The sequence below is a fragment of the Dermacentor silvarum genome, chromosome 3 (assembly GCF_013339745.2).
Source record: "Dermacentor silvarum isolate Dsil-2018 chromosome 3, BIME_Dsil_1.4, whole genome shotgun sequence".
Classification (NCBI taxonomy): domain Eukaryota; kingdom Metazoa; phylum Arthropoda; class Arachnida; order Ixodida; family Ixodidae; genus Dermacentor; species Dermacentor silvarum.
This window is the reverse complement of record NC_051156.1, coordinates 222,575,594-222,590,780: the sequence shown is the minus strand read 5'-3', so window position 1 is coordinate 222,590,780 and position 15,187 is coordinate 222,575,594. Positions and strand designations below refer to the sequence as shown.

The 15,187-nt window shown below is 44.9% G+C and overlaps 1 protein-coding gene across 2 annotated transcripts in view; it reads right to left on the bottom strand.

Moving 5' to 3' along the window:
* Nucleotides 1-15,187, bottom strand: part of LOC119446749 (exosome component 10-like) — a 92,737-nt gene that overhangs the window by 2,612 nt on the left and 74,938 nt on the right. For both annotated transcript variants that reach the window (XM_037711282.2, XM_037711281.2), the window contains exons 14-18: nucleotides 12,144-12,267; nucleotides 11,207-11,295; nucleotides 9,187-9,237; nucleotides 5,821-5,907; nucleotides 4,724-4,870 (exon numbers count right to left, since the gene is read on the bottom strand). In XM_037711282.2, coding sequence (XP_037567210.1) covers nucleotides 4,724-4,870; nucleotides 5,821-5,907; nucleotides 9,187-9,237; nucleotides 11,207-11,295; nucleotides 12,144-12,267 — 498 coding nt within the window. The remainder of the gene's footprint in view (nucleotides 1-4,723; nucleotides 4,871-5,820; nucleotides 5,908-9,186; nucleotides 9,238-11,206; nucleotides 11,296-12,143; nucleotides 12,268-15,187) is intronic.

Sequence of the window (15,187 nt, the reverse complement as noted above, 5' to 3'; positions counted from 1 at the left end):
TTTTCTCAGGAAAGCAAGGACTGACATCTTATGAAGATGAGGAAAGGACTCTGGTGGTTAGTAAATTATCCAAGCACACACTGCAGTTGAAGCCACTTATAAGATGCAATACTTCTGCAAAATGTGGTGATAATATCAGTGGTTTGTTATGTCTGAGAATCAGGAAAGCATGTAAGAAACATAGCACAGTTATAGTTGCAGTAATCTACATCTTTAATCAAAAAAAAAAAAAAAAACAGTACTATAGTGAATGAAAACTATGTGCTTTCTTTCCCACTGCAGTGTTTCTGAGAGCTTCTTCCACAATGCACATGCAGTTCACATGCCTCTCTGCGAGCCTCTTCAACAATAATAGCACAACAATAATAGCACTTTGTCACAGAGTGCAAGTGGCAGAATTGTCGAACATGCAAGCGCATCACTGTGCACCCCATGCCAGCGACTGAAGCTGAAGGTGCCTGTAGCTTCTAGCGAACCCGGAAATAGGCCTAATCACTTTGTGATGCACTGGTATTGGAGTCCATGCATCAACACTCATCAACTCGTGGTTTCTTGGCCAGGCAACCCCCTGCATCGAGCCATACAATCACCAATGCATGCTCACATGGCGTGCAATCTGCCACATAGGTCATAAGATTATTTTTTACATGTTCACACACGGTTGCTTGACTGCACCTTCCTTTTGTGCCAGTGTAGTAATTTGATATTTATTTATAACTTATACACAGTAGCACACAAAAAGGTATCATACATATTTTGCCATTTAGGGTCTTCTGATCTAAACTGCTCAGAAAGTTGGCCCTGCATTATGCCAGATTGCAAGCTTCAGAACAACAGCCTTTTGAGCACTCACTACCACGTTATTCGAACTGCATAGCCCACCCATCATGCACACAACTTGTGTATTACAAAAATTTATCACAAGGAAACCATATATACCTCTACCAAAAATATACAGTTAAACCTGGATATAACGAAATTGACAAATTCCCGAAAAACTTCGTTATAAAGAGGATTTCGTTATATGCAGGTTCGGCACGAAAATTCGAAAAAATAAACGTTTACCGTATTTACTCGATTCTAACGCGCCCTCAATTGTAACGCGCACCCGTTTTCCGTTTTCGTCGAAGCACTCATCCTCGGAATGTCACACCAGATACCGGATGCGTGGAGGCGTGTCGTTTCGCACAAGCGCGAGGCATCGGAAACGAAGAGCGAGCGTCACGATGGCGTCGTAGCGTCGTATAGTGTTACAGTAGAACCTCGCTGTTACGTTCCCGGGGGCTGCGTTTTCGCGGCTGTTACATCGTTTTCGACCGGTCCCGACACAGCTCCCTTAGAACTCAATGCATTGGTAACCCCGCTCTAGCGTCGCAACTGTGGGACCGTTCCCGCATCATACGTTGCGAACTGCCACCCCGCGCCGGCCCGAGCGGCCATTTTGACTTTTCATGTCGCTTGGCTTGGTGGCGTGACGATGGCATCGGCCGCCCAAAGTGCCGGGGGCGACAACTATGACATATTTTCGGTTTCCGCCAGCAAAAGTATGGCCCTTGAGATCCGTATTTGCTATATAAAGATGGTGTCCATGATGCGTTGTGGCCCTAAAATTGGTTTTGGCTCATAGATATTCCGTATATAAGGGTACGGCCACGCTAGCGGCAAAAAAAAGCGCGCATCATGCAGCGAGCGGCAAGTTGCCGCGCGTCAGCGCCTTGCCGCGAGCCCACCAGTGGCACGCGCGTCTCGCCGCGCGGCAGCGCGATAAGATCTCCCGCGCTCTCCGAACGGGCGAGCAACACCGCGAGCGCTCGTTGTTTCATGCGAGAGACGACGGTCGTCGATTGAAAACCCGGCGCGAACCGGCGGCGTTCCGGTTGTGATGGCTCCGTGACGTCACCCTCGTCGCTCTTGATTGGTTCTTCATATCGCGGCACGCGGCATTTGCCGCAGAACCCATTTCGCGCGGCACGCCGCAAGACACCCGATTCCTGCCGCGCCGCGCGTTTTTGCTGCAGTGTTTTTGCCGCTAGTGTGTCCGTACCCTAAAGTCCAAGGTTGATAACGCAGTCGCCGCGCGCCGTATGCTGTATGTGCGAGTGAAAACGTGCGAGGGGAGCCGACGACCGCGTCTAAATCTCGCGCGCGCAAGAAAAGCAGGGAGGAAGCGCGCCTTCTTCCGTTGCGCTCGAGGCACTGGCGAGGGAGCGAGCGGGGAAGGAATAGCGGGGCGGCGCGCGGTCGCGCAGGCCGTATCTTGAAAGCGATCTGCGTTGGGGCAGAGTCTAGCAGTGTAGGTGCGTGGCGGCTCGTAGCTTTATGGGTGCTGTGTGTTCTCGGCGCTCAGTTTGCGTTGAAGCGATAGACAACAGCACGAAGGTCACTTCGCTCGCTTCTCCAGCGGCGCTTCCACACGCCGCCAGCGTTTGAGAGCGCGAGCGCGTGTACGCGCTCATCTAGTTTGATGTGCCACAGCGTGTACCAGCGCGTCGGCAACATCAGCTGGAAAAGGAGAGAGTGCCGGCTTGGCGGGCTAGGCCAGCTGCAGCAAGCGGCAGGATCAGATTTGAATGAAGGGAGGGGGAAAGGTCACGCCCGCGGCGGCAAGATCGCCGGGTCGAGGGATGCAGGGCCGCCTCGCACACGCACGCACGCACACGTGCGCTCGCTTCGCATTCCATCGCGGCGGAGAAGGTGCTTCCGGTTGCTGCTCGCGCAAAAATGACAAAATTTGGGGCGAAATCTCTAGGTGGTCGGAGGGGAAAATTCGTTATATCGAGGGGATCTCCCGCTGCCACTTCGTTACGTAGAGGTCTCAAATACATGTGCTTCTATGGAGTAACGGCGGGGAATCGAAAAACTTCGTTATAACCAGGAATTCGTTATATCGAGGTTCGTTATAAGCAGGTTTAACTGTACATGCACTATTGAGTGAGTGAGTGAGTGAGTGAGTGAAACAACTTTATTAAAACCAGCGGATTGAGGCCAGGGCCTAGGCTGTGCCAGAAGCGGTAGAGAGACCCTGTCTCCCAGCCGCCTCCCGAGCTTGCTGGATGGCCCATAGTTGCAGATCTGTGATCAGCGCGGCTTTCCACCGTGCCCCAAGCTGTTCTGAGGAGACTGCATTTTTATCTTGCGTATGTGCGCAATCCCATAGAATATGTTCTAGGGTGGCGTGTTCTGTTCTACATAATTTACACAAGCCATCTGGGTACAGTTCGGGGTAGATACGATGTAGGTGCATCGGGTGGGGGAAGGTTCTGGTTTGAAGTCGCCTCCAGTCAACCGCCTAAGCATGCACTAGTGACAGAAAGTTTAATAACCGGAGAGGTAAGCCAAGCAAAAACGCTTGGCATGCTACTGCAGGTTTAATATAGGATAAGAAATTAGAGAAAGAGAGAAGAAGAAAACACACACATATGCACTCACACCCAAAATCGTTAATGTAGGTAACAGTGAACAAGTGAAAAAACTGGAAAGCAGAACTATATATGGCACAGACAATAAACAAAATGTTATCCCTCTCTACCCCTTTGGCACCAGCAGTGCATATTCAGTATGACAATACTGATTAAAAAAATTATGTGGATCCCATGCACTGTGGGAATCAATGTAAGCGAAGCTTTCTATGCTGTTTCCTATGATTGACAATATTTAGCGGTGATGTTGACGGCGAATGTTCAATTTCTTCAATGTTTAGTCCAACACAAGAGACAAGAGTGGTGAGTTGATGTTAAACGTTACCTTGCATGCACCACTGCTGTTTGTCTGCGTAGTACACAGAACACACAGGGAGAGGTGTTTGCTTGCAGCATTGTTGAGCTCCATACTTCATAACCTCTGAGAGGGTTGAGCAATATCATTGCCTCACAAGCACATCGTATCATGGCAGAAGTATTAAACTTTAATTAGATTATGGGGCTGTACGTGCCAAAACCACAATCGGATTACGAGGCACATCATAGTGACACCGTAGTGCTCTTCAACGTATCCCTAAATCTAAGTGCACGAGTGTTTTTTTATTTCGGCCCCTTCAAAATGCGGCTGCCGCGGTCGGGATCAAACCCGCGACCTCGAGCAATGCCATAGCCGCAAAGATACCGTGGCGAGCACCGAAATGTTGATTTGATGTGCGACCGCTTCCGTAGTGTCGCCTAGACTGTCTCTGCGCTTTAATTAATGCGGCTCTGCTTCTGCACGCCCTGCGTAAGTTGTCTGCATGACATATTTACATGGTGTTTATATTTCACACAGAAATAGCAGTAACATATCGTACCGTACCTTGAACTTAAATTTATTCAGTTAGCCCGCAACTGCTGTCGTGTCTACAGTAGCAGCGTTTCCTGGCCTTGTCACGTCACCTTTTACATATCCCCCCCCCCCCCGTATGGGAACTGCGAGCGAAGAGTGGCAAGGCTGTTATTCACTCATTTCGCAACTTCGCTGGTGCTACCCATTGTCTGCCCCCTCTCCCATTCTATCTAGCTTCCCTCTGGACTTGTGTCTCAGTAGAAAGGTAAGCGCTGCAGTTTCTGCAATGCCTTTGCGGGGGGTCACACATAGTTACAGCTGTCAAGAAGCTATTGAGGCGACACCCAGGGAGCTCCAGAGGACATTGTGCACATGCGACAAGATGGAAAGGTCCAAACTTAAGGTAAGCTAGTCCACTTAAGGAAAGTGTTAAACAGACAAACGCTGTTAAAAAACAAAAACCTAAACGTACCCGTGGTGCACGCAGCGGCTCAGCCAGGTCTGTGTCTTCGTATGGGGCTGCTGCCGTGGCTGCTGCAGGAGTTTCTTCTTCTTCTCCCTCCTCCTGCTTTCTCTCTGTGGCTTCATTAACCTCTTCAGACTGGGTCTTCTCCTCACTCTGAAATGTTCACAAGGCAGAGTTGAGGGATACATCAGCGACCACAGTGCACCTGTACTGCCACAGGCACCACAAACACCATAAAGGAGTCCCGACATAACACTTTCAAATTTTCATTTTTTCCATTAGTAAGTGAAGGTCTCACATTTTGAAACCCTAGAAAAGATACTGGCAAACCTCAGAGCAAACTTACTGTGACAGCTTTTATATAAACGAGTTTTGGTTTTGTTTCTCGTGAGGTGTATGTGTCGTACACAAAAGGTGGTCACATGGGAGCAGAACATCGTCACAATTTGGTACTCACTCGAGCTTGCTCCTTCGTCTGTTATGCTGCTGCTCATCGTCACAATTTGGTACTCACTCGAGCTTGCTCCTTCGTCTGTTATGCTGCTGCTCATAGCAGCAGCATAACAGACGACAGAGTGAGCCAGAGCAAAGTGAAAAACAGGTGGCAATGCTTCCTTGAAGGTTCCATGCTAACTCACCATGACGTGACACATTTTCAGTGTCCCCAAAAGTATAGAACACGAATTTTCACAGTGTCTAGACAGGTCTAGTTCATCATGGATTTTCAGTGTCTACACAAGCCCAGTTTAGCGTCCATCAGCGAGGGAGTACATTGCATCCTGAAGAAACCAGGCTCAACCCAGCAGAAATTGAGAACTTCTCTTGCAATAATGTGGCCCCAATATAAGAAATTACTTGGAAATCCATGTAGTCATACTGACGTACCAACACTAAGGTTTTGGTGTGAAGTTCAACAAAGAGAACTTTTGCATTTATTTTGTCCAGTAATAATCAACCAAATGAATGAAATAGAGGTGTGAAAACAATCTTTATCAGTTAAAACTGATTTACTGTTGCTCTTCAGTGCCCTTTAATAGTTGCGTCAAACTTTCCGATGAGAATTTATGTCCCAAGGTCAGTAAGTGGCTGTGGCTCACACTCACCATTTGTTGCTCAGGTGATTCCCCGGTTGTCGTCTCCCTATGGATGGTCTCAACTTCAGGACCATCTCGTTCCACGGCAGCCTTATACTGTAATGACACAGAATAGCAGCTGGTACCGATACTTTCAAAACAAAGGTTCCAAACTGTACTCTGCACTGTTATTATTTTTTTTTTCTTTCAACATGTCTTAGGCTAACAGAGTGAATGCTTAAAAGAATGTAGAAATTATAAAATTTTCTTATACACAAACTACCGACAACAGCACAGCAGGCGACAGAAAGGATGAGTCTAGTCAGATGTTCCACAAAAGTAGCAAAAAAATGACTCGTAAATGAATGTCATCTTCATCAGCCTATTCAGGTTCATTACAGGACAAACGCTACTACCAGAAATTTTCGGTTACCTGTGTGCTGTACCCACTGTCTCCCCCATATGCCCTGTAAGTTTTCTAATCTCACCACTCCACCTAATCTTCTGCTACCAACAACCGTGTTTCCCTTGCCTTGGTGCCAACTGTGTCTCTCTAATCGACCAACAGTTATCTGTTCCAAACATTACATGACCTGCTCTCTAATCCATGTGGCCATCTTCCTATCTCTGAATGTTACGCATACTATCATTTTTCGTTCCATCACTTATTTGTGCAGTTCTCAGCTTTGACACAGTTAGTCAGAACGGGAAAAATGCATTTATATTATAATTTTGTTTTTAAGCGTGTCAGTAAACTGTGGTTCACAGCTTGAGAGAACTTGAGAAATGCGTTACAACTGATTTTTATTTGACTGCAGATTTCTTTCTTCTCTGGATCCCCATAACTAATTAGCCTAGCAAAAAAGTCGAAAGCTGAGCCACTTGATACATAATTAAGGACGAAAAACCTGCGTAAAACAAAATGTGCACAAGCAAGAAGACGACGAGATGTCCTCTTGCTGGTACACATTGTGTTTTATGCCGTTTTTTCACATTCAATACTTAGCCTAGATAAATAAATGTGCTCCTTCAGTGATCCAATACGCTAACTACCAATCTCGAGCTCTTGATCTCCTTTACAAGAATACTGGACAATACTCCAGTCTGCTCTAGGCAATATGACAGATGCTCAAAAGCCATTGTTTTAGCAAAATCAATAAGCTATAATGAATACAACAACAGCAGCAACAATCTACTTGTTTGATTTTTGTGAGACTATCATAGGTTACTAAGCTGAGGGTGGGAACGAGCACAAATTTGACAGAGACTCTAAATATTGTAAAATGCCACGGGTAGAGATATAAACGAAAATATATTTACAAGCTCTCTACAACGAGCTGCAACAAAGCTAAGATGGCGAAAAAACAATCTTTACAATCGTCGTTCTCTTTCACACAGTGACCAATGTCGCCTTTGTCACATTGCTCGCAGTTTCGTGACAATATGTACCAACTTGCCCAACAATGCACATTACTAAGCTGACTTTGTAATGATTGCAGCTGTCACTTACATTGTATATCCATGCAGCACTGTACAGCATTGCGACACCAATACAATATAGCCCCTATAACCCATCGTATGTCACTTCTAAATCACAGAACAAAGCTCTCCCTACGCCAAAACAATTTGTAACAAGAATGTCAAAAGTTCCTTTTAAGTGGGAACATGACAGTGTACATGTCGCTAGCCTGAACAAGGTCAAAGCAGTCCCATTCTCCTTTCTTGTGTTTATCCTTTAGTTGAGCTGATTTACTCATTCATTAGTCACTCAACTGTCAGGTGAGATTAATAAATCACCAGCTGGGTGAAAAGCTTGGGTGAAGCAGTAAATAAGCAAACGTTTTAATATAAAACATTGGCATTCTAGTATGAAAAAATACACAAGCGAGACAACCACAAAGTAAGAGGTGTGCTTTGACACAACAGTCACTGCTTCTGTTACTCATTTATGTTGATGACACTGAGAAACCTAGTTAGCCCTTATATCTTTTCAGTATGGACAACAAGCATTTACTACTTGCTCAAAATACGGAAGACACACTTAGCTCGTCCAAAAAAGCTTCAACTGTGAATAGTTCTGAAGATAGCTTGAGTCTCTCTGTTACTCTGTGCTTCTCCATAACATCTCAATAAACTTGAGAAAGGGCATTTCCTTGAAGGAAGACTTTTCTTGTTGTTGCCTATGCTATGCTTCACCGGCACCTCGACTACAGTGCAGTGTTGTGTACGATACCATCTATATGTATCGTACACTACAAGGCTTCTCAAGACAGAGTGGCTGCAATAATGCTGCTTCTTTCACAAAAGCCTCTATGTTTCCTGATGTGATCAGCAGCCTCTCTTGTTTGACCACTGTTAATCACTTCAGGCCTCCAAACCCTCTGTCCTGTTTGGCTTTCCAAGTTTCTTTGACATGTTTTAGTTGTAAAAAGTAACCAAGAAAAGGTCTATGACTGTATAAGTTGCATACTCACTCAGAAGTACACTGACTTACACTCACTCCACACTTATTTCACAGGTGTGAGTTAGAGCGTTAGTGATGTAGCATGAGTTTGCGTGAGTATGAACGAGAGTGAGTGCTGGCGAATTTGAGTCCATGTACGACAGTATGAACATGAGTGACTGTCGGCGACTGTGAATGGACGTGAGTATAGTATGTATGCGAATGAGTGCCGGTGAGTGGGAGGGGACACGAGAACGTGAGTTCCGGTACATCTGAATCGAAGCAACTGTGAACGCCAGTGACTGTTGGTGAGAATGAGTGTGTGCAAGTATGAATGTAAGTACCAGCAAGTGCGAGTTGTGGGGATGCGCGACTATCACGTGTCCCCTGATGTTGTTTTCCCCGCATGGCTCCCGTCTCCTCTAATCCGGCTTCGCTGCGTAGCTTTACGGCGACGGAGTTGCAGCGTATTACGAGAGATGGCGCTAGTGTTGCGCTGTTAACGCCACCTGACGGCGGGGGGGTTACGCGGGCGAAAAAGGGAGAAGGCTGTTCCTCTTCGACGTGGAACTGATATCTTTGGAACTGATATCTTTGTAATTCTTGTAAAATAAGCTCCATGGTGTTTTCCTTACTTCTCTTACCTTCTTGTTCAATAATAATTTATTTGGCTTTTTCATAGAAAACAAGCTTCTGTGCATGAAAGAGTTAAGCTTGGCAACTTGTTCGCTTTGCTGATATTCTAGCATCATAAAGCTTCTCACACTCAACAATTACTATTGAAAAGTTATTTAACTTTACCGTCTCTCAAGGAGCATACTGGCAGATGGATAGCAAGTTAAAATTGACATACATAGCATGGCCGTAAAGGCACTGTGCATTCAAGATGAGACCTCGTTTCAGCTATGTCATCCAGTGCTCACACTCACAGGAAACACAACACAGACACTTACTCGTTTGTATGGTAAGACAAGGCTACTGCCCCTTGGTTTTGCATGTGAAACCTGCAACGAAAAGCATAGAAGAGTCAGAAAAATAAGTGCAACGTTTCCCGCAACTACATGCTCATGAAGGAAATTTAAGGAAATGTGAAACTGCTGTTTCAGCCCATGACTTGGCTTTTGACAATGCTTGAAAAAGCTAGATAACAGGGTTGTGCACTGATAAAAAATACAGGATGTTTCAGCGAACATTTTCAAAAATATTTAAAGGTTGCCTGTGGCAGATAGCACAAATCTAGTTCATGAGCTGGCCTACTCTAAGAGGAGGACATTACATTATCCAAAAATTGAAATGCATAATCAACTAATTACCAAAAATGCACAAATGAAGTTTTTAACTAATTACCCATGTGCAATTTCCAATGGCCCATATTGCAATTTACAAATTCTAGCCATCGAGTTCGCAAGGCAGGTCCACTTGGAGCGAATTCTCAGGATGACACCAGTTTAGAGATATTAATTCTGGAACTTAGCGGAGAAATGAATTGGTGTTCCCCAGTTACTTTCTTAACATCATTTTCTGCATTGGAGCACAAAAGTAACTGGAACTCGGCACCCAAAGCATTTATTTCCTGTCCTTGTCAACTGACAAATATCCATTCTAAATTTGTAAGTAAATTTGCTGTGATGGTACAGTGCAGACCACTTATAATGTAACCGCTTTTAGCGCGGGACTGGTTATAGCGTGGGTTTTTTTGACCACCGATATATCTCCTATAGAACTCAATGTATAGGCGGACCATTTATTGCGTAGGCGTGCGAAGCAGAATATTGGTTATAGCGCGGCTCTTTAAGTGCGCGACCATGAAATCGACGCACAGAGCACCGCCTTTGCTAGGAGGCATTGAGCACGGCCTGCATGGTTGCCGGGCGTGCAAACGCGGAGGAGAGGGAGCGCGGGCGAGCGTGCACGTGGAGAACAGTGGCGAAAAGCGAAACAAAAGGTCGCAGTTTCCCCCAAAAGGCAAAGCATCAATTGCGATAGCAAATTTACTAGTAGAGTGTACGGAGTAAGGATAGTAGTCTTATCACCTGCATAAACTTGGACACATCTGCTTACTAACTGAATTAACAAGCATGGTGTCAGCGCGCACAAGCAAACATGAATAGATCGCACGCGATGACCGCAGACAAGCACTGTAAAACGCTGGCATGAGCAAACGAGGCAGGAGCAGCAACCGAAGGTTCGTGTGGTCTATCGCTTCAACGGAAACTGAGCGGTGAAAGCGTAGCGCATACAAAGTTCAGAGCTGTGTGGAGATCGCTTTCAAGATACGGTGCACGTGACATACCTCAGGCGCGCAAAGTAGGCAGTGGCTTGCAGAAAGCCGCGCCCCCTCCCTCCTGCACTGCCTTTGCGCTTTCCTCATTTCGCGCGGCAGCTTGAGTCGCAAAGTTCCCCTCGCACCCGGTCGCAAGATACACATTGAGTGCCGCAGCTAAACGTCGCTTCCCCTGCCTCCCTCCCATCCCCCAACAGCCATCTGCACGACGAGGGTCTTCGCGTTTGTTCTCCGCCGAACGTTCGCTCTCCGTGAAAGCACTCGTCTCTCGCGCGCTTTCATTCGCACATACAGCATATGGCAACAGCAGCATACAGCTTTTTTTTTTTTTTTTTCAGGAGTGGGAGTGTGGGAGTGCGCGTGAAGACCAGTCTCCAGACGAAAATAACAGCGTTCTTGCTGTGTTGCGATTGTGTTGCACGTGTGTGTGAGTGAAATATGTAATAAATTGTGTTTGAAAGGTGGGTTTGCCCGTTTGGCATAAGCAAAAGCGGAAAAAAGCATGCTTTGGTTCTAACGTGGTACCGCTTATAACACGGATTTTTACAACTCCCACGGCCACGTTATAAGCGGTCTACACTGTAATTTGCTATAACATGCAAATAAATAAATAAAGTGCAGACATTAAAGGGCATGTGATTACAAGGACGAGCACTGGAAACTCAAGAATAAGAGAGCAAACTGCATACCTTGGCTGCTATTGCCCCCAAACTTGGCATTGCTTTGGTCGACAGCTGTGAAGTGCACTTTTCTGCAGGCACAGGCTCAGCATCTTCATCTACATAGAAAGGTGTGAGCAACAACCTTAGCAATTTCTACAACACACAACAATTTTAATAGAGAAAGGAAAGTTCGACACTCGAAATTAACGAATATGTATGCTTTGTTCATTTACCATTTAAGTAATGGTAAATCAAAACAGCAATATTGAAAATGGCACATTACTAACAAATGCTTCCCCATGCTGTTGCTTACAGCTGCTCCAAATGGATTCACAATTTAATCGTGTTTTTCATTGGTCGATCTGAAGCAGGATTTCTTGTTCCACAGCAGCAAATTCAGATTTCACTGTTCGATCTGGGGCTGGTTCGTGCTTTCCACTCATCGTTTTGAATCAGCTCACTCCATGCCGGAAAGTTCTCCCTTGCTCTGCCGCCGAGGATTGGATTAGCGCGGAAAAAGGGGCGAGAAGCATACGTCACTTCTGTCTTTTTGTTTATCGGTCGTTGGCAACTTCGGTTGTCATGGAAACATACAGAGTAGAAGTCGGCCACGGTTTCTAGAAGCAGTTTGTGTGATGTGTGTGCAAGAACATCTGGTAAATTCACGTCTGGAATGCCTCCATGGAGCATTCTTGCTCTCCATTGGCAGATTTGGATCGGTGAAATCTGAGCACTCGCTCCAGGATTTTGTCGGCCATTGCAGGTCGACCAGTGAAAAATGCCATAAGTGGTGACACGGAAACATAGTCATAAGAGAAGCCAGTGAAATAATGTCATAGTGAAGCTTATGCTTAATTTTAATCACCAGAATTATTTTCAACTCCACGATTAATTCTGTCACTGGCAGTCAATTGTATTGGCTCAAGGAGCCATCTCATGTCACAATTTGGCTACAGTCACTGACCTAAAAGAGTGGGAAGAGCCAAACTGGCATCTTCATGTCGGGGCTGATCATGGACGCAGTGAAGCACGCTATCCAAGTCGACTTGTACAGTCACTGGCCAGGATGACTTTTCTGGCACCAGGCTCTGCGACATGAAATGAGAAGTCAATTAGCATCATCGAGTTGCTGGCGCCATTTCAGCTTCACCCTGGGGCAGGCGTTCTACATTTTTCTCTTTCTGGCCGGTACATGTTACAGATTCATGTTTACAGAATACACATCTTGAATTTCAAGCAAACAAAATGAAGACTGTAAACAATTGGCGCAGTGAGCTTAGGATGGTGTCTAAATGAAGGCCTCCTGGGCCATTTTCCTGAAATGAGAACTGACACAATATTTTAGTAGATCATGCAGCTAGATAAGAGCCTGCTCCCTTCCCTCTGTCCTTTCTCAGTAGCTTCTGTTCCTGTTGTCCCTCCTCTGACGTGCCCAATAGGAAGAAGGAAATATCCTTCTTCAAAACAGCGCAGGTAAAGACGAGACAAGCAAAACAGGTTTGACAAGGTGCGCAATATGGGCCTGTCGGTAAGGCATCTTGTAGGGTTTACGGTAGCATGATTAAAAAGACAGGACAAGGGAGACACACAGGAACACACACGGCGTGCCATGTGTAGCGCCGTGTGTGTCCCTGTGCGTCTTCTTTTGTCTGGTCTTTTAATCGCGCTACCGTAAACCCTCCAAGTTTGACAAACATGGGAAATTTTTTTCGCTTCTGCCGTCTTAACCTGCACAGTTTTCAAGAATGAAACCGTACCAACTTGCCCAGCTATCCATACTATTGAGGAAGATCGTTCTTTACGGAATAAAATATGGCTAGATGCGCTCAGTTTTCTGTGACATGACACAGCCCGAGGCCATCAGACCTGACTGCTTATGTGAAGACTGGCACATCCTTCGACTCCCAGTGGTTTGCATTATATGTACCATGTTTTGTTGTACTGGGTGTGAGAACATAAAATGTGAACACAAAGGACAAAGAGCTAAAAAAAAAAAAAGCAGGCTCACAACTGCTAAAAGGAGGGGCATAACACCTGCCTGTTTTCTAATGTGAAATCCCCCAGCTAGGATCATTGTGACGTGAGCCCATCCCCTGATGACAGTAGCCAAGAGAACTTATAATACATTTGAACAACCCATGGTGTCATTATGAAATCGACATTTACATAGCCTGAATCACATACTGAGCAGGTTGAAAAAAAAAAAAAAAAAAACGATATAATTCCTCACATGTTCCACGCTATCAAATAATGCTTTATGCCGTGACAGACAGTTAGCCCCAATTTTAAGCCAATGCTCCTTGAAATTCTATGTAATCATAAATGTTGCAGCTGTGATTCACAAAACATCCCAAAAATAACATTGCAAACATGATGACATTATCCTTCTCTGGTGAAACAACATGAGCACTGATGTCAGGATTTTCCTCAAGCGCCTTGTTTTCAAAATGCTAACATATTCTATTCTTTCTTTTTCTTACCCACTATCATTTCTAAACTCGGGCAGAGAAACAGTATTCCCTGTTGCAAACATCGCTCTAGCAGTGGGTGGTGACTGTTGACATTGATCAGTTGTAAATGTAGTCTTCTTTCATTATAAGCACATACACAAAAGAAAAGGAGGATGACAACACTCTATTAAAAGGACTTCTTCTTTTTGTGGTTTGCGCCAGATTTATAAGAAGAAAAGAAGGTTCGTGGTCCTAAAGTTTTGTTTCATACATAGTGCACAAAACTCCATGGTAGCTTGAGTGACTTCTTTTTTTTTATCCGTCGCGGTAGCTTAGTGGCTATGATGTTGGGCTACTAAGCACGAGGTCGCAGGATCCAATCCCGGCCACAGCGGCGACATTTCGATGGGGGCGAAATGCAAAAAACACCAGTGTACTTAAATTTAGGTACACGTTAAAAGAACCCCAGGTGGTTTAAATTATTCCGGAATGCCCCACTACGACGTGCCTCATGATCAGATCGTGGTTTTGGCCCATAAGCCCCACGATATAATTTTAATTTTTGAGCGACTTTTCACACTACCTGCCTGAAGTTATTACACAGGCATACAGATCTAAACTTCTTCACACACAAATTATGTGTTCTTGCATAAAAACTAATGTTAGCTATGTTAGTAATTCAAGGCTTCACTATGCTTTGACAGTGTTTTGATTAATGCACCATGCCTGCGGTGTATGCATTGTCCAATGAAAAGGTTATTGACTTCATCACACTTTTCCTTCTACCCCCCACCCCTTTTTTATAACCAATAGTTCCAGCCGCTTGGGCAGTGAAATTCACAATACACATAGGCACACAACTTGTTTAACATTTGTTCATGAAATTTTTCAGCAGCTCTCTACATTTGCTACAATCAGTTTCTCACAATGCAAGAGAAATAAACAATCAGATGTGTACAACCAGAAAGCGCACAATTTAAGTCATATATATGCATGCATGTGTGCCATTTAGCAATGCTAGAATTATACTAGCTTGATGCTCACTGACATGTCCAAGCACATCAAGGAAGAAAGAAGAAAGTTGCACAAATATTTTATCAGCAGTGCCTCAGAATTATGCTGACATGTGCTGTGAATATTTGTCTAGAGCAGGGGTTTCCGAACTGGGTTCCGCAAAAGGCATTTATAGGGTTCCGCGAGTGGCCAAAACGAACCCGACAGCATTCCCCCTTGTGTTGATTACTAAACTGTTTAAATGATTGAATACTTTGTGCACTTCTTTTGTTCTCATTTTCAAACTGTTCAACTGCTTCATTGCAAGGAGCATGGCGGGGCTGTGGATAAGCACATCGGTGGGGAAAAAAAGTAGGGGGGAGGGGTACTTCAGAACTTGGGGAGTACAGGTGGGGTTTCCCAAGGCCAGAAAGTTTGGGAACCCCTAGTCCAGAGCAAAAATAAATAAATAAATAAATAAACATAAAAATAAAAATAAAAAAAGACCTATCAAGTTGTACTTTGCAAATGCGTTTGAGGACATATGTCAATTGATTAGACATAT